The sequence below is a fragment of the Vipera berus genome (genome assembly GCF_964194415.1).
Source record: "Vipera berus genome assembly, chromosome: Z".
Lineage (NCBI taxonomy): Eukaryota > Metazoa > Chordata > Lepidosauria > Squamata > Viperidae > Vipera > Vipera berus.
The window spans coordinates 26,318,640-26,344,633 of record NC_138205.1 but is presented as its reverse complement, the minus strand read 5'-3'; the positions used below and the strand labels follow the sequence as shown (position 1 = coordinate 26,344,633).

General features: G+C 35.8%; 2 protein-coding genes across 2 annotated transcripts; both read left to right on the top strand.

Annotated features, from left to right (window-relative positions):
- Positions 1–3,407: 3,407 nt before the first annotated feature.
- LOC308678839 (olfactory receptor 6F1-like) lies at positions 3,408–4,349 on the top strand (the record flags this gene model as incomplete). The annotated part of the gene is made up of 1 exon (XM_081346071.1): positions 3,408–4,349. One exon carries the CDS (start codon positions 3,408–3,410, stop codon positions 4,347–4,349), a length of 942 nt encoding a protein of 313 aa, XP_081202197.1.
- Positions 4,350–24,145: 19,796 nt separating this feature from the next.
- Positions 24,146–25,087, top strand: LOC308678838 (olfactory receptor 6F1-like; the record flags this gene model as incomplete). Its single annotated transcript, XM_081346070.1, has 1 exon — positions 24,146–25,087. The coding sequence occupies one exon, from the start codon at positions 24,146–24,148 to the stop codon at positions 25,085–25,087; it is 942 nt and encodes a 313-aa protein (XP_081202196.1).
- Positions 25,088–25,994: the final 907 nt, after the last annotated feature.

Below are 25,994 nucleotides of genomic sequence, written 5' to 3'. Positions count from 1 at the left end.
TAATAACCCTGCTCCCCCATAAGAAACAGCCTTTGTGAGCTGAAAGCTCATGTCTACGTGTCAAGTAGCTCTGGAACTCTGGTCCAGGGCTATTTTCAAGCCACCCTGTGTGAATCCATGACAAGACTCTACTTAAAACCCTGTCTGCAGCATCTACAGTAACATCCCCAGCATGGATGGGAAACTCAGGCAAATCCTGAACTGACAAAATACGAGCTGCTGGAGCCAGATCTGGCTCTACCTGTGGCAATGGCAACCTGCTAAGGCCGTCTGCATGGCCCATGTCTTTGCTGGGTTTGTGAACCAGCCTGTAGCTGTAGGCTGACATAAAAATAAAGTAGACTATCTTAACATTCTAGGGGACAATATTTGGGGCATCTGCCTATGTGTAGTGAATAACCCCAACAGTGGCTTGTGGTCAGTGAAGACCGTGAATTCCCTGCCATACAAGTAATCATGGAATTTCTTTACCCCAGCCACAATGGCCAAGGTCTCTTTGTCAATCTGAGCATAATTGTGCTCAGTTGAGGACAATGTCCTTGAATAATAGGCAATGGGAACTCGAGTCTTATTACTTGACAAGTAGCTTAGAACTGCCCCTATGCCATAAGGGGATGCATCACATGCAATGCACACAGGAGCTTTGAACTTTTACTGGTCTCTGCATGCCATGGACTTCAGGAGACATCTTAGGGCTGTACTGCTGCAAAAGTACTCAGTGCAGTGTAGCATACAAAATACTCAGTACAGTATAGCATGCCTCTGAGTTTTCCTTGAAATTTCTGGAATATTTTATAATCTGGCCTTGGGAGGCTCTTCAAGAACTCTGGGACTGTGGAGGGAAAGTTATGTGAGAGTAATGTGAGTGTGTTAATCCCTCTCCCCTGGGTAAAAGCTAGGGGGAAAAGTGGCTCCCTGCTTGGTGGGTGAGAGCAACCAGGCAGGGTGTTATTTGTGTACTGAGTGGATGCATTGTAAGTGTGTTGGTGTACAAGGGAATGTTGGATGTGACTCCTCTGCTGCAGTGAGGATGCTAGATGTGACTCCTCTGCCTTTTGGGGTCATCTTACCCCCTGACTTTTGTTAGTTGGCAAAGATTCCCCTTTTATAGCAATAAAAGAGTATGGAAGATTGGGAATGGAATGTTGGCATGGAAGGAAAGGAGTGCATTTCAGTGGTATCAGATAATGGGTGATATGGAGGCAAAAAAGGACAGGGAACACAACCTCGGTATTTAGTACCATTTTTCTGTTCTGACCACTTGCACCCACCTCAGCAGAACTGCAGGGTGTAGGTTTTAGGCTGCTGCTTTTAAATGTCAGATCAGCCTATAACAAGGCTTGTCTTATTGCTGATTTGATTCATGTAGAGAAGGCTGATCTGACTTGCATCACTGAGACCTGGCTATGCCCAGAGGGAGGTGTTCCTTTCTTAGTAATGTGCCCAATGGGTTATTGAGTATGGCACCAGCCTAGACTTAATGGCCAGGGAGAAAGTATGGCTGTTTTCACCATAAAATCTCTGGCAGCCTGCAGGGAATTAGTTCCAACAAATGTCTATCTATGAGATCTTTTTTTCTTAGGTTGGATTCAAGGGATCATGTGGGATTGCTGCTGTTGTACCAGCCTCCCTGCTGCATATCAGCTTCTCTACCCAGGTTGCTAGACCTCACCACAGGGCTGTCAGTGAGGAGGCTTATAGTTCTGGAGGACCATCCCTGGGGGTGGGGTCACAGGTAACCTGGGATTTCATGAAAACCATGACTTCCATAGGCCTCTCCAAAGGAAAGACTACCATCTCTCTGTGATTGATGAAACACCCCTCCTTCTTCACTGCCTCTTTGGGGCAACTTTAGGCCCTTTTTAGGGTCCCCAGCAGGGCAAAATTGGGTGCATCTGGCAGAGCCCTACCTCCTACATCCATATCCCCACGATGCAAAACTGGAAGTTGAATTACATAGAGTTGGAGTAGTATCTTACTATCTAATCCACACTGGATAACAAGGGCTCATTAACAGTATTTAGAACCTAAAGTCCCATTTGGAGTCTTCTGTACATGCTGACATTATTCTGCTGAAATTCAACTGCAAAATGGTCACTTTCAAATCTCATATTTACGTTTAAATAATGTAATCAATGAAATTGGTGTAATGAACTTTCTTCTTCTGTTATCTCCCATTCAAAAAACTTTGGGCTGACGTTCTTCATTCCTATCTCCCAATAACACCACTTTATTCTTATTGCAAAAGTAGTTTTCAGGCCAGATTAAAGGCTTAGAACTCAGACAATCTACAGTCCAGAGTCAGGAAATGGTAGCTACTATTGATTTCTTTTTAAATTCTCAGGAACTTTCAGGAATTCAGCTGAGAAAGTGTGGCCAGAAGAGGCTAAGTTTCTCAGAGGTATGTTCAACTTTGCCATCAAAGACCATTTGCAAATGTCAACCAAAGTTTATCACCCCATCTTGACTGTTGTCACTCCCCTCCCCATTGAAATTTTAGAAGCACTTAAAAAAATCCTTTCTACTACTGTGACCTAATATATGCTCTAAAACCACTAACTACAAAAAATTTAAATAAACAAATTCCTCATTTCTGGTTTTGCATCGCAAAGCAATGGGACACAGAAAAGCAGGGCTTTGTCTTCCACACCTGATTGTAACTGTATAATAAGGGGGAAATGGAAAAAATATGGGGAAGAAAGGAGCATCAGGGGAAAAATATGGGATTGTGTAGTACTTAACAGATTTATATTGAAGAAGTTGATGTCAAATATGTGAATCGAGGCATGTTGTTTAATAAGCAATAAAGATTATGATTCTTAAAAATCAATAAAACATTTTAAATAAATAAATGCCTCAAAAATAATTTGATGGCACTAGTGTCAACAGCTTACATACAATTGAAATTACAACTTTTAATATGGTCTTCTCACTTTGCAGATTGTGGCCCCAGAAGAAATAACTTAAATACCAAGTGTGAGTTTCTCTTAAAATGAAGTATTTGATAATGATCCAACCCAAAATTTAATGAATCACCAATGTTAAATTAAAAATAATAGGTCCCATGTGCTTTATTAAATTTGATGATATTTTCCCTTTGTGGTAGAGCAACATAAATCTATTGAGGAGACTGAGCATGAATAATCTTGTATTTTTATATAGTAGAAGTACTGTACCTACAGAATATCCAAGGGAAACTATCCTAGTGGCAGTTTGAATGGGATCTCAGTATTTAAATTTCTAGGGGAAAAAAGATTTTAATATATATTCTAAATGCAATCTCATGTAGGTGAAATCAGACTTAGAAAGACCTAAACAAAATATAAAATTGGTCTGTTTCAAGTAGGGAAGCCAGAGTCTAAATAGTATGCTTTTCCCCAATTTCAGCAAAGACAAATATGGGACAAATGGAAAAGACCAATGAAGGAGCACAAAATCAAACAAAAGTGATGGAATTCATTCTTCTTGGCTTCCCTGGATCTCATTATATACAAATGTTTGTCTTTATTATCTTCCTTATAATGTACATTCTAACAGTTTTGGGAAATGTTGTCATCATCATTCTCATAATCTCAAATCAGTGTCTCCATACTCCCATGTATTTCTTCCTTTGCAATCTCTCTTTTCTGGAAATGTGGTATACGACAGCCTCTGTTCCAAAGGCCCTTGCCACTGTTCTTGGATGGAATAAAGCCATTTCTTCCACTGGCTGCATTCTGCAGATGTACTTTGTTTTTTCTTTGGGATGCACAGAATACTTTCTTCTATCTGTCATGGCTTACGACCGATATTTGGCGATATGTTATCCACTGCATTATACCAACATCATGAGATTCCATTTGTCTAGCATACTAGCAGCTAGCTCTTGGCTCTGTGGATTCATCATTATTTCTGTGCCAACTTTTCTGATCTCAAGATTGACCTTCTGTGGACCCAATGTGATTAATCACTTCTATTGCAACATTGATTCTTGGATTGTTCTGGCTTGCAGCAGCACCTATGATGTTGAAATGGCTGCCTTTATTATATCCATCTTTGTTGTACTGGGACCCTGTGCTGTAACTCTACTTTCCTACATTTATATAATCTCTACCATCCTGCGTATTCCTTCAGTCAAAGGGCAGCAAAAAGCATTTTCTACATGTTCCTCCCATCTTGCTGTTGTCATCATTTGGTATGGTTCCACTATTTTTCTCTATGTTAAGCCTTTTAAACGGACCTCTTTAGAAATGACCAAATTAGTGAACATTTTGAGTACAGTTGTAACTCCCTTGCTGAATCCCTTTATTTACACACTAAGGAACAAAGAAGTAAAGGAGGCATTTAAGCATACACTATATTGGCATTAAAGAAGAATGACAGTTGGTGATAAAAATAGGTTTTAGTTTGAATAGTTTTAAAGACAATATACATCTAATTCTGTTTTTACATCATGTTTTAAAATAACTTTAATAAGATTTGAATAAAAAGGCAATTGAATACTAACTGAAACTAAGATTTAGAATATAGAAAAGTAGAAGAAAAGAAAGACAAAAAATATAAAGACAAAGACAGGAAGAAACCTTTATTTGGTCTCTGATGTTACATCCTATTTTTTTAAAAAAAACATTTGGATGGATTTTGAGAACACAATGTCATTGTTGCAAGTGTGGTTTTATGTCAGACTGAAAGTTTAGGCTTAGAAATGCAATCTACTTTATTATGGAAAAATCTGATATTGTAGGGCAATTGTAGGATATAGTTGTAACATTGTAGGATATCTGTAGAACAGAGAAGAAAACCTGGGCAGAAATCTGGCAAAACTGCAGAAAGAACCTGATTTTAGATTAGGGCCTTCACTCCCTCAACAGCCTCAGAGGAAAACTTGGAAAAACCAAATTTGGGCTACCCATGAACTTTGCAGCAAAGTATAATTTTATTTTGGGAACTCTACTATTTCTGAAATAATAAGTAAAAAGTATATCAGAATTTGATTAGTTTTCCATGTGGTAATGAGTCTACATTTATATTGTACTCTGTACTAATTAAAGAATTTTTTTAATTCATACTTAAGATTGCTTTGGGAAAATATATTTTCTTTCTTCCATTTGCAGCTATTCAGTTTTCTTCATCATGAAACAGGTAAATATTATCTTTAAATCTGCAAAGATCACTGAATATTGTTCAGGTATTTATTTTCCAGTTTGGCACCAGACGTATCATTATAATTTGGGCAGGTGCAATTAATTTTTCCAATATTAAAAAGTTGACACTTCAAGTACTTATATATTTCTACATTGAGTCAACTGATTTCACATCAGTTAAATCAAAGATTTGCAGCTAAAACACAACAATCACAGAAACATTTATACAAGATAAAATTCTTTACCTTCCTCAATGGTGATTGAGTAATACAGAGGTTTCTTCTCAAGCTACACACAGATCTTCTGTGAGAGAACAGTCCCAGTTTTTCCACAGGAAGGGACAAGTACTAGAGGGAGAACAGGGTGGGGAATTCTTCATAGTGAGTCTAGGTGCTTGGTACATACCACAGTAACATGTAAAAGTTAAAATCTGAATCATATCACAGGGTAAAATCTGGCTTTTTGTAACTCTGATCTGATGTTGTATAGAAATAACATATTGGTTTGTGTACAATACTTTTTTTTTCCATTTTCCCCATTTTGTTACCTCTCTTTAGTTTTATTTTGTTGAACATTTTCCTAATCATTCTGTACTGAGTGAAAATTAATAAAACTGCATCTCCAATAATATTTGCACAAGGAGTTTGAATGCAATAACTTACACTCAGAAAGTATTTGATTCTCAAGCTGATTTGTATGCATCTATGCCTTTTAATAATAAATTGCTAACAATTCAAATAAAATGTCAATTTCAAAGCATACTATCAAACAAATAAGTAAGAATTTTATTTGAATAAGATTTAGAAACTTTATTAAAAACAAATAGCCTTTATACAACAAATTAAACATTAAAACAAAAAGATAATGATGTCCTGACTTCCTTTAAAATACAAATCAGAATCACTGAACTTATTCTAGTGTCAGTTAGTGTTAGGGAGAAAGATATTCTCAGAAAGTATTAGGATGGATGACTAGATTCACAACAAGCTCAACACAAAACAACTGATGAACTTGAATGCAACCCAAGAACAGCCAACAGAACATTAGAACTGGATCATAAGTACCTTTTGAGGAGTAACTCAAAAGATCACTAAGTGATCAGTGGTAAATCAAAGACTGTCTGTATTAGTAGTTTGTTATAAGTGATCAATAAGGGACGCGGTGGCTCAGTGGGTTAGGACGCTGAGCTTGTTGATCAGAAGGTCGGCAGTTTGGCGGGTCGAATCCCGAGTGCCGCGTAACAGAGTGAGCGCCTGTTACTCGTCCCAGCTTCTGCCAACCTAGCAGTTCGAAAGCATGTAAAAATGCAAGTAGAAAAATAGGGACCACTATGGTGGGAAGGTAACAGCGTTCCGTGCGCCTTTGGCGTCTAGTCATGCCAGCCACATGACCACGGAGACGTCCTCGGACAAACGCTGGCTCTTCGGCTATGAAACGGAGATGAGCACCGGCCCCTAGAGTCGGAAACGACTAGCACGCATGTGCGGGGGAACCTTTACCTTTTTATAAGTGATCAAAAGAATGACCCTGAACCCTGATGACAGTCTTACTGTCACCCTAGTGACAGTAAGAAAATGTAACATGGACTCCTGTGATGATTTTTAACAATAATCATGGGATCCAGTTTTTGTTTTTGGGAGAAAAAAAAGTTGTGGAAGCAGAGAGAGCTACCTATTGAGAGTTATGAAAACTGACCACAGTTTGATTTATCTGGGAAAAAATGGCATCATATGGGTTGCTAGCAACATTTTCTATGCCCAGAAGCATATCAGCAGCATCAGCTATCAAAAATAAAAGTTATCAGAATACAATTGAAGCAGTTAATTGGTATAGTGATGAAAATGCTGGCCTAGAAACCAGGACTCTGTGAGTTCTAGGCATAAAAGCTGACTGAGTGATCTTCACTCTCTGTTAGCCTAAACCACTTCACAAGGGGAAAATAGAAAAAGGAAGAAGTCTTATGTGTGTTTGCCATCTTGAGTAATTAAAAAATAATAATAAAGGTGAGATAAAAATATTTTTAAAACTTTGTACAAAAATCATTTATTTGAAAACTTCTCAAGACTATTCCATCAAGAAGGATATGGCTAATAGAAACCCATGTGAAAAATCTTTGCCCTCTGAGAGATACTTATCTACTCTGTAATTAATGAAATCACTAGTATGTATTTATTTTCTTGCAGTCAATAACAATCAAGGCTAAAGATACAAAGAAATAAATTCTGTATCTTAGTGTGCTGAAGCTATAATTTGACATTCAGAGCTAAGGGCAATAGAGATTTATGACTAATTTGGAAGCCTGATGTAGAGAACATTGCAGCATTCTGTATGACCAAAGATGAGACTATGCAACTGTGGCATCATTAAGCATGGAAACCTACTGCTGCTGTTACAGTTGCTGCTCCCTCCTCCTGCATGTGAAAATGTAACAAAAAAGTGTAGTCATTCTACAAATACGCAAGAGAATTTATACAGACCAGGAGAAGTGATTATTGGAGGTGTTCTTTCTCTAATCTATCCTATAGTTCATGTCCACAATTTTAATGAAATTCCAAATAGGATATATGACACTTCTGTGTAAGTTTTCTCTTAAAGTACCTCCTACATTGAAACTATTATTATAAACTTAAATAAATAAATACAATACCAGGTCCTTGGGAAGGACTCAATAATTAGATAAAAATGACAAATTGAGTAATAAACATGTGGCTAACTGTGCAACCAATCATAGTAACAAATTTATTAGATATTATGGGAACTGTCTGGAGTTAAGAAAGATATATCCCATTCTCTATCATTGATTAAACTACTAAAGTTGGAACTGGTTCTTGAAACAATAGCATTAGTAAAGCATGTGAATTAGGTTTATGCAGAAACTACCCAGTTGCTATAAACATCTGACATTCACAAAGAGTTTTATCAGTGATATGTCTAGGGATAACTCATTCTCAATTATTTCTGGTGCCAGTGTATGTTTCTGTGATGCTGCAACACTTTTCTTTTTAATTTACCTCCACAAGCAAATTCATTTTTTTTAATTAAGTTTATTTTTTTTAACTAAGAAGACGATCAGAATCCAAGCATTGAGAAGCAACCACTGAAAGTTGTTACAAGTTCCATAGAAAAATCACTATAGAAACTGAATTGAATTTTTCTAGGGTTCATGTATGCATTTTCTGGAAAGCATTAAACACTGTTCTGTGCATTTTTCTATGCATGTATCTATACATAGCAACTGCTGCACTACCATCACTCACATGCCTGAATTCCAGAATGATTGTGTCTTTTGTCTTGAGGCCTCCTATAATTTCAATTCATAAAAGTGTTCTACTTTTCATATACTGCATATGCTAAGTATCTCTGTATTATCCCACAATATTTATTCATGCGGATCTGGAAAACAGATATCATAGACTCCATAGTTAAATAAATTGTATGTATATTATATAAAATCATCTTTGAATATTTCACATTGATTACTTTCTTGTTTATCTTATTATTTTTCAACATCCCCCAAATGTATTCTTCAGCAAATTGAGCTAAAAAATAAAACAGTGGAAGCAACATAAGGTAATGTTACATTAGTTGAAGTCTCTCAGTAAACTCAATGATAAAATTTCAGCATAAAGTATAATTTGCAATAAAGTCTCTCAAAATATATTTATTTCTCATAATCAGTAGAACAGATCCTTTTCCAGTCTGTGAGGATTGCTGTTCCACAAATTTATAAACAACACTGCAATATTTCTAGAGTTTCTGGGTTGTGGGTGGAAGATAACAGATTGCTGCTAGATTAAGAATCACAGATTAGAGCAATTCTATTCCAGTAAACAGAATTGTGAACATCTCTTTTCTTGGGAGAAAATTCAGCCTTTTTTATCCGTGGGTTAGAAACAATGATACATTGTTGCTGATGTCAGTTTTTTCATGCTCAGTGTTGATATTATTGCAGAATAAAGATGAAACATTATCAACATATTCTTGCCCTGATTTTTGCAATTAATGAAATTGATAAGAATCCAGAACTCCTGTCCAATAACACTTTGGGTTTTCATATTTTTGACAATCTTTTTGATTCAAAGACAACATACAAGACTGTTCTGGACCTATTGTTCTCAAAGAAGAAGAATACACTTAATTACAAATGTGATAAGAAACATCTATTATCTGTTATTGGAGGCTTCACTGTTGAAAACAGCATCCAGATGGCCACAATATTAAGTATCTACAAGATTCCACAGGTGTGTGTTTATGTCTGCAGTAACAATTTGGATTCTTACATTTGTTGTCATTTATGATCAGATTCTGTTCAGCTAACTGTCTTGATGGGAAGAGGCTTGTAATTTTAATATATTATTTTTCACTTATAAACATGAAGCCAGACATAATTACTGTATATAATTTCAATGGATTAGATTTTGTATTGAGGAAGTTCTTGGTATTGATTATTCAAGTGTTTAAATCAGGGATATTGTGTCGTATCACAACTTTTTTTACCTTTGCCAGCAATGGGGTAGCTGCGGTTTTGCCATGAGGCATCTGGCCCATGGGCCAGCAGTTTGACACCCCTGGTTTAAATGATTAATTGAAAATACTACTTTGTGGCTGAGAATCTTGTCAACCATTTCATCAATAAAGTGTACTCTTGATGAAGTGTTTTATACTGATGGATCAGAAGATTTGGAGTCTCACTAGTGGAATTATAATGCAGAATGTCCTCTTACTAGAGATTTGGTTGATGTCTGCTTTAGGAGAGGTTTTGCTTCAGATGTTTTTGTATTTTCCCTGGTTTTTAATGTTTAGAATAATTGAATCTGCCTTCCTACAAAGTTATTTAAGTGTAAGACATTTATTCTGACATTTATTTCTATAATTTGACACATTTTATAGTTTAACTTTCTATTAGTTTTTACTTTACCTGTTTTATAATCTTTACTGAATATAATATTATTTTAAAAAATAAAAGAAGTCTAAACAAATTATTTATTGCTGTACTTTAATTTGACAACAATAAATAGAAGATTTATACGAAGGTTTTATCAATTTTACTTGGGGGTATGCATGCTGTTTTATTTTGGTATTCGGTATTGTTTTCAGAACAAAAGAAATCATTGGAGAAACATTTAATCACCCATTTCAAAATAGGATTATTTTTCCTCTGTTAGCTCACTTATGGTGAATATCAGCCTGAATCAAGTAGTAAAATTGATTTCCCATGTCTATATTGGATGGTGCCCAGAGAATCTATTGTGTTTAGAGGGATAATCCAGTTACTTCTACACTTTCAATGGAAATGGATTGGCCTTATTGTTTCTGATGATGATGATGGAGAAAACTTTGTGCAGAAACTGACACCTATGCTGGCTCTTAATAGTATATGCATTGCCTTCCTGAAAAGAGATACAGCAAAGAATTATCTTCCTGTCAGTTACTCGGCTAAAAATACTAGAAAATTATTAACAACACTTCATTCAACAGATGCTAGTGTAATTATTCTCAGCATGGGCTCTGAATTAATTAATATCTTGACATTCTTCTTAGAAAAAAACGAATTAACATTCAAAGGGTGTGTAGAAAAAGTTTGGATCATGCCAGTTCAATGGTATTTCAGTATCACACCTAAAAATGAATTGCATGGCAGAAACGTTTTCCATGGTTCCTTTTCTTTCTCGGTTCAAACAAATCCAGTGCCTGGATTTAAAGATTTTCTAGATAACATGAATCTAGATGAGACACTGAATCACTTTTTCTGTATGTTTTTGGAAAGTGCATTTCATGCATGTGAAAAATGTAGAGGAGAAGAGAAACTGAACCAATTCCCGGCACATGTATTTGAGATGGAACTCTCTAGTGAGAGCTACAATATCTACAATGCTGTTTATTCCTTAGCACATGCTTTACATGCTATATACCTTTCTAAAGAAAGAACCTTCCAAAATAGATTTCAATGTAAGCATTTGAATGTTCAGCCATGGCAGGTAAAGAAATTTCAGTGTCTATATGCATTTGTGTGCATCTGTATGTTTGTATTCACATTTTTATTCGTGTGACCTAAAATATAAGAGTCAAAACCAGTAATTTCCTAAAGATTTTCTCAGGCGTTTTAGAGGAGGGAGTCTGTTATAGACACACAGACATAGAGAAATTCATAGTATTGAAGTTATATAATTGTTTTTAAATATATAAGTGTTCAAATATTGTGTATAAATACATACTGTAAGCCAGGCATATCTCTTGGTCCCATTGTACAGTTATTAGGGACCCCAACCTATAATATTGTTAAACAACTGACAAAAAAGCTTAGATATCTCACAGAAAAGAGAAAATATTCTGTCAACTCTGCATTATAGTGCCTCCCCCAAAAAAAATCAAAGACCTGATAATAGAAGATGAGATCATGCTTTCTTTTGATATCAAGGATTCCTTATAGCCATAGACCCAAAATTATAAAAGAATTAATCCAGCACATAACATACCCAACATAAACAAATATAGTAAGACTGAAATATTCAGAACCATGAATCTCATAAATGTTTGCCTTACTTTCAGTTTGTCAGACAAATATACCAACTAAACAAATAAACACCCATGGGATCTCCACTCTTAGAATTCATGGCAGAGAATGTAATGCAATATCTTGAAACTACAGTATTCCTGCAAATACAATCCAAAGTATTGATCCAATATTAGAGAACTCCTTTGTTGTAATAAAAAAGGAATAATTAGAGAAGGCACTTGAAATTATCAACAATATCTTCAAAGGAACAAAATTCACAAAGAAAGAAAAAACATCACACTACCCTTCCTAGATATCCCCACCAGCCAAGAAAAAAATGGCAAATTAGAAACAAGTCTATTGTAAAATCATCCACTCTCACCAAATGCTCCACTACCAAAGTAACAACCCAACAAGAGAAGGTGTTTGGATGAGGGCAAACAAGTGCAGAAACATCATGAAAAAGAAACAGATCATCTATACAGCATCCTTCAAAAATGTATGGCAGTGTTGTTTGAATTGTATTGGGTAGGATAGTCAGGCACTTTTTGATAAAGTTGCACGAGGATGTGAGGGTGATCTGGCTGCGACATCTGTCACCCTATTGATCACCAGGGTTGATTCGGCTGATCTGGCTGGCTAGGTGGGTGTCCCCTTCCTCCCTCACTGCTCCATGTGTGTCCCTCCCCAAGCTGTGCACTCAGTGGAAGAGGATGACCATCCCAGATATAAGGAGTGGACCAATCTTCGGTCAAGGGTATACGATAAAGTTATACGGATATCCATTTTGTTGAAATATGTTGGATAGATGGTCTGTTTCCTTTTTGTGCTGTTCAGGGTTGCTACAGTGAGTTTGTGCTCATCTAAAAAAAAGTTCTTATGCAGCTTCTTTTGTGGGAGATGTATAACACTGCCATACATCAAGAACATTTCAGAAACCACCAACAGACTACTACAACCACATGAATCAATACAGCACACAAGCCTACTAAAGCCCTTCAAAACAGCCTAAATAAACCAAAAGGCTCAGTAGCCTCGGAAGGAAAAACAGAAGGCATCTACAACATACAGTATAATGACTGCAACAAGCATTATGTAGAACAAATGGGCAGAAGACAGGCAGAACGCATCCACAAACTCCAACAGCTGCCAGAAGACATGATGAAATCTCTTTAATTTCACAACATATGGACAGACTTAACCATTGTTTCAACCAGGAAACTGACTATCCTAGACCAAATCAAATCCAAAAATGCTAGAAACCTGGCACTCTGACAAATTAACCATCAATAGGCACATATACACAAACAAAGTCTATATATTATGCAAAAGAGACAATCAACAAACCAAAAAGGTGGGGGAAAGAGCAAGGCACCTCCCCACCAGTAATCAACAATCAGCAGTCAGATGAGCATAGATTAACTCCAAGATTAATATTAGACCAACAGTTAAGTAAACAATACCCCAATCAAGGAACTGCCAAACAAGCCAACAGTAAACAGCTCAAAGAACCCTCTAAGACCAGCCTCACCAACACTGGCAAGGCAAGCCTCTAGAACAGGGGTGTCAAACTGCTGGCCTGCGGGCTGGTTTCATCATACTGAAGCCGTGCCCACCCCATTGCCGGCAATGCAAAAAGAGTCGTGATACATCACGGCATGTCACATGATATGGTGAGTTTGACACCCGTGCTCTATAATATAAACTGAGCGCAAACCTCACTTCTTACTAAGTTTGGGTAATGAAACGTCTGTAAGAAAGCAACCAAGCTCTGAGAGCACATGGATTTTTATTGCTGTATTATACTAATTATAATAATGTATTCCATTCATTTATTTTTATTCCATTCCAGCTTCAAAGTTTCCTGAGAAATATTAAATTTAACAATAGTGCTGGTCATGAAATCTCATTTGCCTATGGGGAATTCTTTGCTGGCTTGGACGTCATCAACTGGATCACTTTCCCCAATCAGACATATTCTAAAATGAAAGTGGGAAAGCTTTCACCAAGGGAAGAATTCACTATCTCTGAAAATGCTATTCAGTGGAATACAAGATTAAAACAGGTTAAAAAAATAAACAACAGTTTAAATTACATTGATGGATAGTGCTATTGTGCTGTTGATCACTGTTTGGGTTTCTCTGATCACTGCAAAGTGTGGAAAATTCTGCATACATTTAGATATAGTATTGTAGAACAAATAGGGAGGTGTGCTATATAATGTAAGTAGCAGATTTAATTCTGAGATACATACACAGTAATATATGAAGTAAAATTCAGGGTGGATTATTACTAGCAATGATGATGATCACCATCATTGTACAGTGTATATTCAAATTTCTTGACTAAAGGTAGTTCTTGTGTAGTTTCTCTTTTTATTTTATATAGAGTTGTGACAGAAAATAGAAATCAAGTTTTGTAGAAGAACAAGGTTCCTGAAAAAATAGGATTAGACTGGTATAATAATAATAATAATAATAATAATAATAATAATAATAATAATAATAATAATAATAACAACAACAACAATAACAATAATAATAATAACAACAACAACAACAACAACAACAATAATAATAATAATAATAATAATAATAATAATAATAATAATAATAATAATAATGCTTATAACACATTTTATAAAACTAGGTACCTCCCCATTCATTGTGTGTTGAAAGTTGCCATTTAGGACTAAGCAAGATACTTCAGGAAGGAAAATCAATATGTTGTTATGATTGTGTTCCATGTTCAAAAGATATGATTTCTAACCAGACAGGTAAGTGATAATTTACATATGTGTACTAATTAGGTTTGAACATGTATGTTACAACTGAGCAAAATATTTACTCTCTCATCTCTCTAGAGATAGTTCTGTAATTATATATGAATATTGTTTTCTAGAAATGTTACTTGTAAGAGGCAAGATAGTCTGAGCAGAAAAAAAGATTAAAAAGAGAATATTAATCTACTAGCTTTTCTCCAGGAAACTGGAAAACACTTACTGATATGGCTGTCATACTAACAATAGAAACCAAAGGGGAAAATATATGAAGTATGGGGGGGGGGTGAACCAAAAAAACTATTGCTATCTTCCCTAATACAAGGATGAGGAAGAATAAAGGACCTTGGAGGAGTTCTAGTACATCCCCCTGCTCTGGCAGGAAAACCTATACCATTGCAGACAAATGGTTGTCCAATCTCTTTTTAAAAACTTCCATTCCCTCCCTCTCTCTTTCTCTCCCTATTAGCTGATCTGGAGAAGTTTATGCAATTTTTTTTAAGGAAAATTGTTAAAGTTTAATATTAATGAAATACCTGGAAATGCAGAGAAATCTAAAGCAGAGAAAAGTAGCATCTCACTGGATGGGCATGCAAGTCACCCTTGCATGTATGACCATGTCCTCATTGCATGAAAGAAGAACAGTTCTCCTGTTGCTCACAGGCAGCAATAATAATTGATATAGTAGGAGTGGTCAAGCACCTTGATTTCAGGAAGTAGGACTACTGAATATAAAATTGGGCCTATTTAGATGAACTAAAGTGGTAGATAAAATGTTAGCCATCCCTGAGTATTGGATTGTTCTATTATCCGTATATTAGGTGTCTGTAGTGGTGGATAGGGAGCAATGGAAATAAATGCATCATGATGCAAAATCTATGATTTCAGTTACTTGTATCCACTATTTGTGGATTACAGAAATCAGTCTGCATTCAATTGTCACTACATGTGTTGTGTTGTTGTTGTTGTTTTAGTTATATGGATGACATTGGACACCAATGTCTCTTATTGTGTTTGGTTACCTGTTGTCATTTTGAAACATGATGGTTTCTTTGTGAAATGTGGTGTTTCTCCTGGCACCAAATGTTAAAAGAAGAACTTAGTGGTAATTTTTATCATCCTCAAAGGAAGATAATTAATATGTGGGTCCCTTCTGAGATTTGACTAGATTCTTTCCCCCCCCCTTTCAATTTATAATCTCTTTTATTCATTTTCTTTTGATACCAGTTCACAAATTAATCAGTACTTTTTTTAAAAAAAAGGCAATGGAATTACTGACTCAGCAATATTTGTTTCCTCATTTCAGATGCTGCTCATTGTATTCCATGCCCTCAAGATCAGTATCCAAACAGCAATCAAGATCAATGTATACCAAAGATTTTAACTTTCCTTTCTTATCATGAACCAATTGGGACTGTTTTGGTTTATTTTGCCATATTCTTTGCCTTTATCACATGCTTTGTGATATTAGTTTTTATAAAGAATTGGAACACACCCATTGTTCGAGCTAACAATCAGAATCTCAGTTGGGTTCTTCTTGTCTGCTTACTTCTATCTTACCTTTGTTCCTTGCTTTTTATTGGCAAACCTACTAAAGTGTCCTGCCTCCTTCAGATAACAGCTTTTGGCATAATTTTTTCCATTGCAGTTTCTTGTGTGTTGGCAAAAACAATCATTGTTATTCTGGCTTTCATAGCTACAAAACCAGGAAACAGGTTTGCAAAATGGCTAGGACAAAAAGTGGCCAATGCCATTGTCATTTCCTGCTCCTTCATTGAAGTAGCAATTTGTACTGCTAGGTTGTTGATCTCCCCTCCATTTCCACATCTTAACTTGGATTCACCAACTGGGCAAATGGAAATAGAATGCAGTGAAGGTTCCATCAACATGTTCTATTATGTTCTGGGCTATTTAGCCTTTTTGGCCATCATCAGCTTTATTGTAGCTTTCCTAGCCCGCAATTTACCAGACATATTCAATGAAGCCAAGTTTATCACCTTTAGCATGCTGGTCTTTTGCAGTGTTTGGATCTCCTTTATTCCAGTTTATCTGAGCATCACAGGGAAGAAGATTGTGATTGTGGAGATTTTTGCTATCTTGGCTTCCAACACTGGCCTCTTGACTTGCATCTTTTTCCCAAAATGTTACATCATTATTTTCCGTCCTAATCTTAATACCAAAAAAATGTTCACTAAAAAAAGGATCAATTAAACCAGAAGACAAAAGTTGGCTTTCTTTTTTATGTTCTTATATTTATCTCATGACCTAAGTTAATGTTAGCTAGGAGTTATCACTGTTGTAGTTTGATAGGGGAAAGAATCAGAAAAATGGTTATATAATTGTCCAACCATTACAAATAAGGTATTTAAAAAAGGTAAAGGAATCCCTGCGGATTTTATGTCGCTAGTCTTTGCCAACTATAGGGGGTGGTGCTTATCTCCATTTCAAGGCTATTGAGCCAGCACTGTCCAAAGACATTTTTGTGGTCATGTGTCCATCAAGATGTCACAGAGCACAATTACCTTCCCACTGAAGTGATATCTATTTATCTACTTGCCTTGGTATGATTTTGAAGTGCTAGGTTGACAAGAGCCAAAGGGAGGATGGAAGCTCATCCTGTCATATGGAGCTCAGGTTTTGAAGCCAGGCCTCATGTCTTAACCACAGCACCTCCCATTACTAATAAAAGTCTGATTAAAAGCACCACCTATGATAGGAGTATATTATAATAAAGTCATTTTGGATCTGATTTGAGAAAAATGAACAAGTACAAATGATGACATTAGAAAAATCCAATTTATAGAAGTAAATGGAAGAAGCTAGATAACAGAAATAAGAGACCAGACAGAACAAAATTATAAATTTGAAGAGCTGATAAATAAGAATTGTAAAATGTATTTTGTCTTTCATAATCATAGCTAATAATTATCATGATTTTTTTAAAAAAATCCACATATTCTATTTCATATTCCCTTTCAGATTGCATGGGACAAATAGCTGCTTTTATTATTCTTTGAAGTAGGGTATATTTCAAACCTCACTTCCCAAGTTGCTAACAGATTTGTTTAGAAATCAGAAAACTATTTAATTGACAAAATGCATCATATAGTAATGTTTTGTATGATGTGGAAACAATTGAATTCTTCCTGCCATTGTTCTATTTGGTGATGTGTAAGTCATTGTAGCATTCACTTTCTAATGGCAGAAAGTGAAGAGGAACTAAAGAGCCTCTTGTTGCATGTGAAGAAGGAGAGTGCAAAAGTTGGGTTGAAACTAAACATTAAGAAAACCAAGATCATGGCATCCAGCCCTCTCAATTCCTGGCAAATAGATGGGGAGGAAATGGAGGTAGTGACAGATTTTATTTTCCTGGGCTCCAAGATCACCGCAGACGGGGACTGCAGCCAAGAAATTAAAAGACACTTGCTCCTGGGGAGGAAAGCCATGGCAAATCTAGACAGCATATTAAAAAGCAGAGACATCACCCTGCCAACAAAAGTGCATATAGTCAAGGCTATGGTCTTCCCAGCTACAATGTATGGCTGTGAAATTTTGAACCATAAGAAAGGCTGAGCACCAAAGAATGGAAGCCTTTAAACTATGGTGCTGGAGAAGACTCCTGCGAGTCCCTTGGACTGCAAGGTTATCAAACCAGTCAATCCTAGAGAAGATCAACCCTGACTGCTCTTTAGAAGGCCAGATCCTGAAGTTGAAACTGAAATACTTTGGCCACCTAATGAGAAGGAAGGACTCACTGGAGAAGAGCCTAATGCTGGGAAAGGTTGAGGGCAAGAGAAGAATGGGATGACAGAGAAAGAGGTGGCTGGATGGAGTCACTGAAGCAGTAGGCATGAGCCTAAGTAGACTCCAGAAGATGGTAGAGGACAGGAAGGCCTGGAGGAACATTGTCCATGGGGTCGCGATGGGTCAGACATGACTTCGCAACTAACAACAAAGTCATTGCACTATACCTACTTGATGGATTATTATTTTTGCTATAAGTTACACCTGGCAATCAGGTTTTTATTGGCTGCTGGGACAAACTACATTACATTTATATACTTAACTCTCTGTGACTTCAACCAAATTGACCATTACTTTTGGGACATAACACCCTTCTTGAACTTGTTCTGATTTGACATTTACCTGGCAGAGCTGTCTATCTTTGCAGGCATTGTTCAATCTTCTCACTGTTCCCCAAAAGGAATCTTTGTTTTCAATTTGATTTTAAATGAAATACATAAAAAAGTCAGGTGTATAATCCCTGAAATTCCCCAAGTGATATGTTTTTGTATAGACTGTATTTTACAAATGAAGGAAAATATTTGTGTCCCAGGATAATATTGCAGGATCCAATCTGGGTCAGTCACTGGGGCCAGTTTTGTCTTCTGACCTTTTGGACTCATCCTGGAGCCCATCTTCAGGGAACTTCTTTCTAGCAGAATGTGTGCTATTCTGTGGTATTTATATTGCCTGTTGCATATGACTTTGTAGATGTTGATTGGATGTGTTGATGGCTGGCTTTTAAGCTGTTAGCTGTCATTTGCTTGCATTGCCCATCCCTTGCCTTCTAGGTACTTGATAGGCTGGTGGTAAATTAGCACTCCTCTTGATTGACGAGAGGCCTGTTTTCCAGGCTTCAATCATTTTCCTGGCTTTTTTGTGCCAGCTTTTCCAACAATCTTAGTAGCTGCAAAATTGAATGCATGTCCTTGTTCATTGCATTGTGAGACTACCAATGAGTTTGGGTCTTCTTGTCTGACTGTTCACTTGGGTTCTTGCAATCTGGTGGTTGGTTTCCTTCTCGTCTGTCCTACCTAGTTACAGAGGCAATACATAAAGAGGATTTGGTAGATTACATTGGAAGTATTTCCCATCTCCAAGCGATCTTTACAATGGATAATTTGTCTTTGTTTGGTAACCTCTGCATGTGCAATGCCCACTTGCAGATCTGTGTTCTACAGTTTCTGTAAAGTTTTTGATATATGGCAGGGTGTGTCATGTGGTTGGTATTGTACCTTGTTTCTTTCTTTCTCTCCCCACTGTGTTGCACAGACATCTTGTGATACAAGCAAATGACAACTAATGACTTAAAAGCCAGCTGTCAACACATAGTAATAAACATCTAAAAAGCCACATACAAAAGGCATTATAAGGACACACTGTCTTCTAGAGAGAAGTTCTCTGAAGATGGGCTCCAGGACAAGTCCAAAACCTTGGAAGACAAAACCTCTGGTCCTGGTGACTGACCCATATTGGATCCAATTGTATTTTAAATGAAATTTAAAGGACTGAATATTTCATTTAAAGATGACTGCCACAATCTGCCACAGTCATTAGTCAACACTCTATTGAATTCCAAACTGATCACCAGATTTTGTAATACTTCCAGTTTTTTTACATGATCTCAAAGAACCTGTTCAGGTATGCATGACTCTATAACTAAGCTGGATGCAAAGCTGAAATGGATAAAATGGACAAAATAAGTACTTATGCAATATTAATAAATCAAGCAGAACCATAACTATGTTTTGGCAGAATTGAAGAGATGGATTAGTCCTTCTGTAATAATCCAAACAAAGCAAAACTCTTTTTGATGTGATTTTCAACATTCATCATACACTTTGAATTATTGAGCAGAGTTGAAACATGTCGCACAATCATTACATTTCTTCCTTGGATTAAAAGTGTTATACCTATCCATCCCATTAAAATTAATGTGAAAAGTTACCTTTAACCTAATTAATTTAATTACCATCAATTTCCATGGTATTATGATAGCTTCAACCCATAAAATTAGATAATCGTATCAACTGGGATTTGACATAATATACAGTACCATGCCTTTATATGATGCTGAATAAAAAAACTTCAGAATTAAAATTGCTTGAAAGATTATATTCTCTAGTTCCTAATCATTCTAGCTATTATACTGGAAGTCAACTCTCATGTCATCTTTTCCAAAAAGAAGATATAATGTAGCATAAATAGGGTTCATCCATTGATTTCAAAAAATGTCTAATACCTAAGAGAACTAATGATTAAACTTAAAAACTATCTCTTAAAAGCCCTGATTACTGTGCAAATTCATATCATACAGTTGGATCAGGACACATAGTGGCACATTTAATTGTAGCACCAAAGAAACTTTAGAATCAAGGAAACAGAAGATAGATTGAGAAGAAGCAGCAGAAATAGGCTGTTGAGTATAGATATCGTAGGTAATATTAGTTTATCTTCTTCTTCTTCTCCTCCTCCTCCTCCTCCTTTTCCTCATCAAGAATATTTGTTTTAACTATAACTATTGATATAAATTTTGCACCTGAAGGCTTTGGAATAATAATAATAATAATAATAATAATAATAATAATAATAATAATAATAATAATAATAATAATAATAATAATAATAATAATAATAATAATAATAATAATAGTTGGAAGGGACCTTGGAGGTCATCTAGTCGAACCTGCTGCTCAGGCAGGAAACCCTATACCATTTCAGACAAATGCCTGTCCAGTCTCTTCTTAAAAACTTCCAGTGTTGGAGCATTCACAGCTTTTGGAGGCATGTTGTCTTACTGATTAATTGTTCTAACTGTCAGAAAATTTATTCTTAGTTCTAGGTAACTTCTCTCTTTGGTTAGTTTCCATCTGTTGCTTCTTGTCCTGCCTTAAGGTGCTTTGGAGAATAGCTTGACTTCCTCTTCTTTGTGGCAACCCCTGAGATATTGGAACACTGCTATTATGTCACCCCTCACCCTTCTCTTCATTAAACTACACATACCCAATTTCAGCAACTGTTCCTTATATGTTTTAGCCTCCAGTCCCATAATCATCTTTGTTGCCCTTTTCTGTACTCTAGAGTCTCAACATCTTTTTTAAATAATGGTGACCAAAATTGGGTGCAGTATTCCAAGTGTGGCCTTACCAAGACATTGTAAAGTGATATTAAGAGTTCAAATGAACTTGATTCTAACCCTCTGATAATGCAGCCTAGCACTATGCTGGCTTTTTTGGCAGCTACAGCACACTGCTAGTTCATTTTTAAATGAGTGTCCACTAGGACTCTGAGATCCCTCTTACAGTTACTACTGTTGAGCAAGGCACTACCTGTACTATACCTGTGCATCTGTTTTTTCTTGCTTAAATGTAGAACCTTACTTTTTTCACCATTGAATTTCATTTTGTTAGATAGCGCCAAGATAGTGTCAAAATCCTTCTGTATCTTAAGGCTATCTTCTGGAGTGTTCGCTGTTCCTGCCAGCTTGGTGTCTACTACAAATTTGATGAGTTCCCCATCTATCCCCTCATCCAAATCATTGATGAAGATGTTGATGAGTACTGGGCCCTTGGACACCCCACTGCATATTTCCCTCCATGTAGATGCAGTTCCATTGAGGACCACATGCTGTGTATGGCCGGTCAGTCAGCTATGAATTCCTCTGGGATGCTGCTGTCTATCCCATATTTTTCTATCTTATCAAGTAGTAGGTTGTGATCTACTTTATCAAATGCCTTACTGAAGTCCAAATAAATTATATCCACAGCATTCCTCTTGTTCACTAATTTTGTCACCTGGTCAAAGAATTCAATAAGATTTGTCTGGCATGATCTGTTTTTGACAAAGCCATGTTGACTTTTGGCAATGACTTTGTTTGCCTCTAGGTGTTCACTGATTCATTGTTTGATTATCTTTTCCAGAATCTTCTGAGGTATTGAGGTCAGGATGATAGGTCTGTAGTTTCCTGGATCCATTTTTTTTCCTTTTTTGAAGATGGGAACTACATCAGCTCTCTTCCAGTCCTCTGGTAGTTCCCCAGTGCTCCAGGATCTTTGAAATTGTTGATATATTTCATATATCTAAATCTAGATCTGTCTGCTGATATATCTGACATCTAAATTTATTTCCTTCTGTAGCTGAAAACATTTATGTCCAAAATTTAAACTCTGGATATTAACATTTTCTATGATTCTGCTTGCACTGTTGAGGTGCAAGAAGATTCTCTCTTGAAGCATCAATATTCTACAATACAATGTTTAACAACAGACTACAGTGCTCCAGACCAATACTATTATAAGCATAAAGGGAAGTTTAAACACACAAGTGACTCAAAGCATTGCAGTTGATGATGGGCTTACTTATGGACCTGTTCAAGTCTTGGACTTTGACAGCCATGTGCTAGCTTTGGACTTGTCAATATGTGTTTTTATAAGTTACCAAACTCTGATACTGAATTTTGATGAGACTATATATAAAAGGAAGAGGGAGCTTTCTTTCTAAGACGCTAAATAAATCATTCAATACAAAGCACAATGATGTAAATTATTTTAAAAGTTTGTTATCTGTACAAACTTGTGAATCAGTGCAGATGTGAAGATCATCTTACTTCATATGCAAGCAGAAAAAGCTCAGTTGCTGCGCATTATTCTGTTATTTGCTGTGCAATATCTTGATCTTGAGGGAAATAGCAATATAAATCTACTGAGAAAACATTTGACCTTTGGGATTCTTTCCAATGATAACAAAAGAAAATATATATTATTCATTCAAATTAGACTTAGTTGCAAACTGTAATATACAAAAAAGATGGTTTTGGTGAAGGAATAATGTATTTGTTGTATTGGAAAAGTGTAAGTTTATATATTTCTATCTTGATATCGCTATTTATTCTGACACATTTTTATAAAGAAAGAAGTATGAATAATTATTACATAGAAGAGCAATTGCAAATTATCAAAATAGAAATGCAAGTGCATTTCAGATTAAGAACCCAAGTAGCAAATATTTTGTTAGTGGTCTTTGTTTTTTTAGGTCACTGAATAAAAGTTTAGAAAATTTCAACTTTATATTCATGTTCTCTTCAAAACTGCCTGTTGAACATACTTTCTTTTTCAAAACATATGAACATCTGGTACATTCTAATATAAATAATAATTAAAAACAATATTAGACAATGCCAGAAGGCATATTTAAAGAACATTTGATTTTTCTTTTTATTCTTTTGAAGCTCAGTTTGGATGGAAAGAGATAAAATAATATATTAGAATTAACCAAATATGTATTATTTCATGATTTCAATTCTGACTACATTATAGATATAGTTTTAAAAACAAGAAAATACCCTGTATTTTGTAATTTATTACTTGTCTCAAATTTATTCTACAATGTAGTGGTTACAAACCTTTCAAAGTGCCTTCCACCATAAATTGTAAAGCAATAGTAATGGGTATATATATAGACATACTAACACACAATAACATATATATACATTTGTCTGTATATTTGTCTGTTGGTATGCGACAAGTTTTGTCTGTTAGATTTGCAGTTTAGTGACTGAAGATCAAAATTGTGAATGAGGACATCAGACAATGGGAGAATATAAGTGGGAAAATCATTTTAGAATGGAGAATTTGCCCTAGATCATAGTTTTATTTGAGATGGTAGAAGTACCTGTATAATATCTTTGGGAAGCTATCAGAGATGAAGGATGAATGTGACCCCAGTATTCAAATTCAAGAAAGAGGGTTTTTATTATTATTTTAAAAGGATTTTATAATTATAATCTCGTGCAGGTGAAATCAAACTTAGGGAAAATAAAAATCATGAAAAATTGATGCTTCAAGTATAGAATAAGTAACGTAGAATCATAGGGCTGAAAAGGACCTCAGAGATCTCAGAGAATGAAAGCCTGAATTCAATTAGTATGTTTTTTCTCCAGTTTCAGCAAAGACAAATAGAGGACAAATGGAAAAGACCAATGAAGGTGCCCAAAATGAATCAAAAGTTATGGAATTTATTCTTCTTGGCTTCCCTGGATCTCATTATCTAAAAATGTTCATCTTTATAATCTTTTTTATCATGTACTCTCTAACAGTTTTAGGAAATGTTGCCATTATTATTATCATAACTACAAATCAACATCTCCATACTCCTATGTATTTCTTCCTTTGCAATCTCTCTTTTCTGGAAATGTGGTATACAACAGCATCTGTTCCAAAGACACTTGCCACCATTGTTGGATGGAATAGAACCATATCTTTCATTGGGTGCATTCTGCAGATGTACTTTGTTTTTGCTATGGGTTGCACAGAATACTTCCTGCTATCTGTCATGGCTTACGATCGATATTTGGCCGTATGTTATCCATTGCATTACACCACTATCATGAACTTTCATTTGTCTAGCATGCTAGCAGCTAGCTCTTGGGTCTGTGGATTCATTATTATTTCCGTGCCAGCTTTTCTGATCTCAAGATTGACCTTCTGTGGACCCAATGTGATTAATCACTTCTATTGCAACATTGATTCTTGGATTGTTCTGGCTTGCAGCAGCACCTATGATGTTGAAATGGCTGCCTTTATTATATCCATCTTTGTTATATTGGGATCCTGTGTCATAACTCTACTTTCCTACATTTATATAATCTCTACCATCCTGCGTATTCCTTCAGTCAAAGGGCAGCAAAAAGCATTTTCTACATGTTCCTCCCATCTTGCTGTTGTCATCATTTGGTATGGTTCCACTATTTTTCTCTTTGTTAAGCCTTCTAAATGGACCTCTTTAGAAATGACCAAATTAGTGAACATTTTGAACACAGTTGTAACTCCCTTGCTGAATCCCTTTATTTACACGTTAAGGAACAAAGAAGTAAAGAAGGCATTTAGACATTCATTGCATTGGCATTAAAGAAAAATATCTATTTGTTGGTTATAAAAATAGGTTTTAGTATGAACAGTTTTTTTAAAAGACTATCTATGGTGTCTCCTTGAAATTTATAAGTTTGTATATTTATGTAACTTCACTAAGCTATCCAAAGGAACAATGAACACTCAGGCATTGGTATTTTTGTAGTTACGTTGAAAAAAATAAGGCATTTTCTGTTGTTTAATTGCTAGTTCTTTATTAGTGTTTAGCATGCACTTTCATTTGTGCCTCTCCTTCACTAGTTATAGGCACCTGTGAAAGAGAGATAAGTACTTTTCAGATCATTAGCATTTTGGTCTTTCATTTTCATTTTTTTACCATTTTATTTGTTTTTTCATACTTTCTTTCTTTCACCTTTCCAATTGACATACTGCATGATGAATATGCCAATTCAGTAGGATATGCATAATTCAGTAACATCATTTACTGCATGATGAATAAACCAATAAACCAATTAACCAATTCAGTAGGATACAGATGGAAAATTACATAAAGAAATAAGTTGAATTTCAAATTCAACTTAGAGAAAGTAAAAGAAAATTTATCTAAGGAATAATACAGTAATTTAAAGTGATAAAGCAAGGGGCCATTTAGGGGCCACAAAGAAGAGGAAGTCAAGCTATTCTCCAAAGTGCCTGAAGGCAGGACAAGAAGCAATGGATGGAAACTAATCATGGAGAAAAGCAACTTTGAACTAAGGAGAAATTTCCTGAGTGTAAGAAGAATTAACCAGTGGAACAACCTGCCTCCAGAAGCGGTGAATGCTCCAACACTGGAAGTTTTTAAGAAGAGACTGGACAGCCATTTGTCTGAGATGGTATAGGGTTTCCTGCCTGACCTCCAAGGTCCCTTCCATCATCATCATCATCATCATCATCATCATCATCAT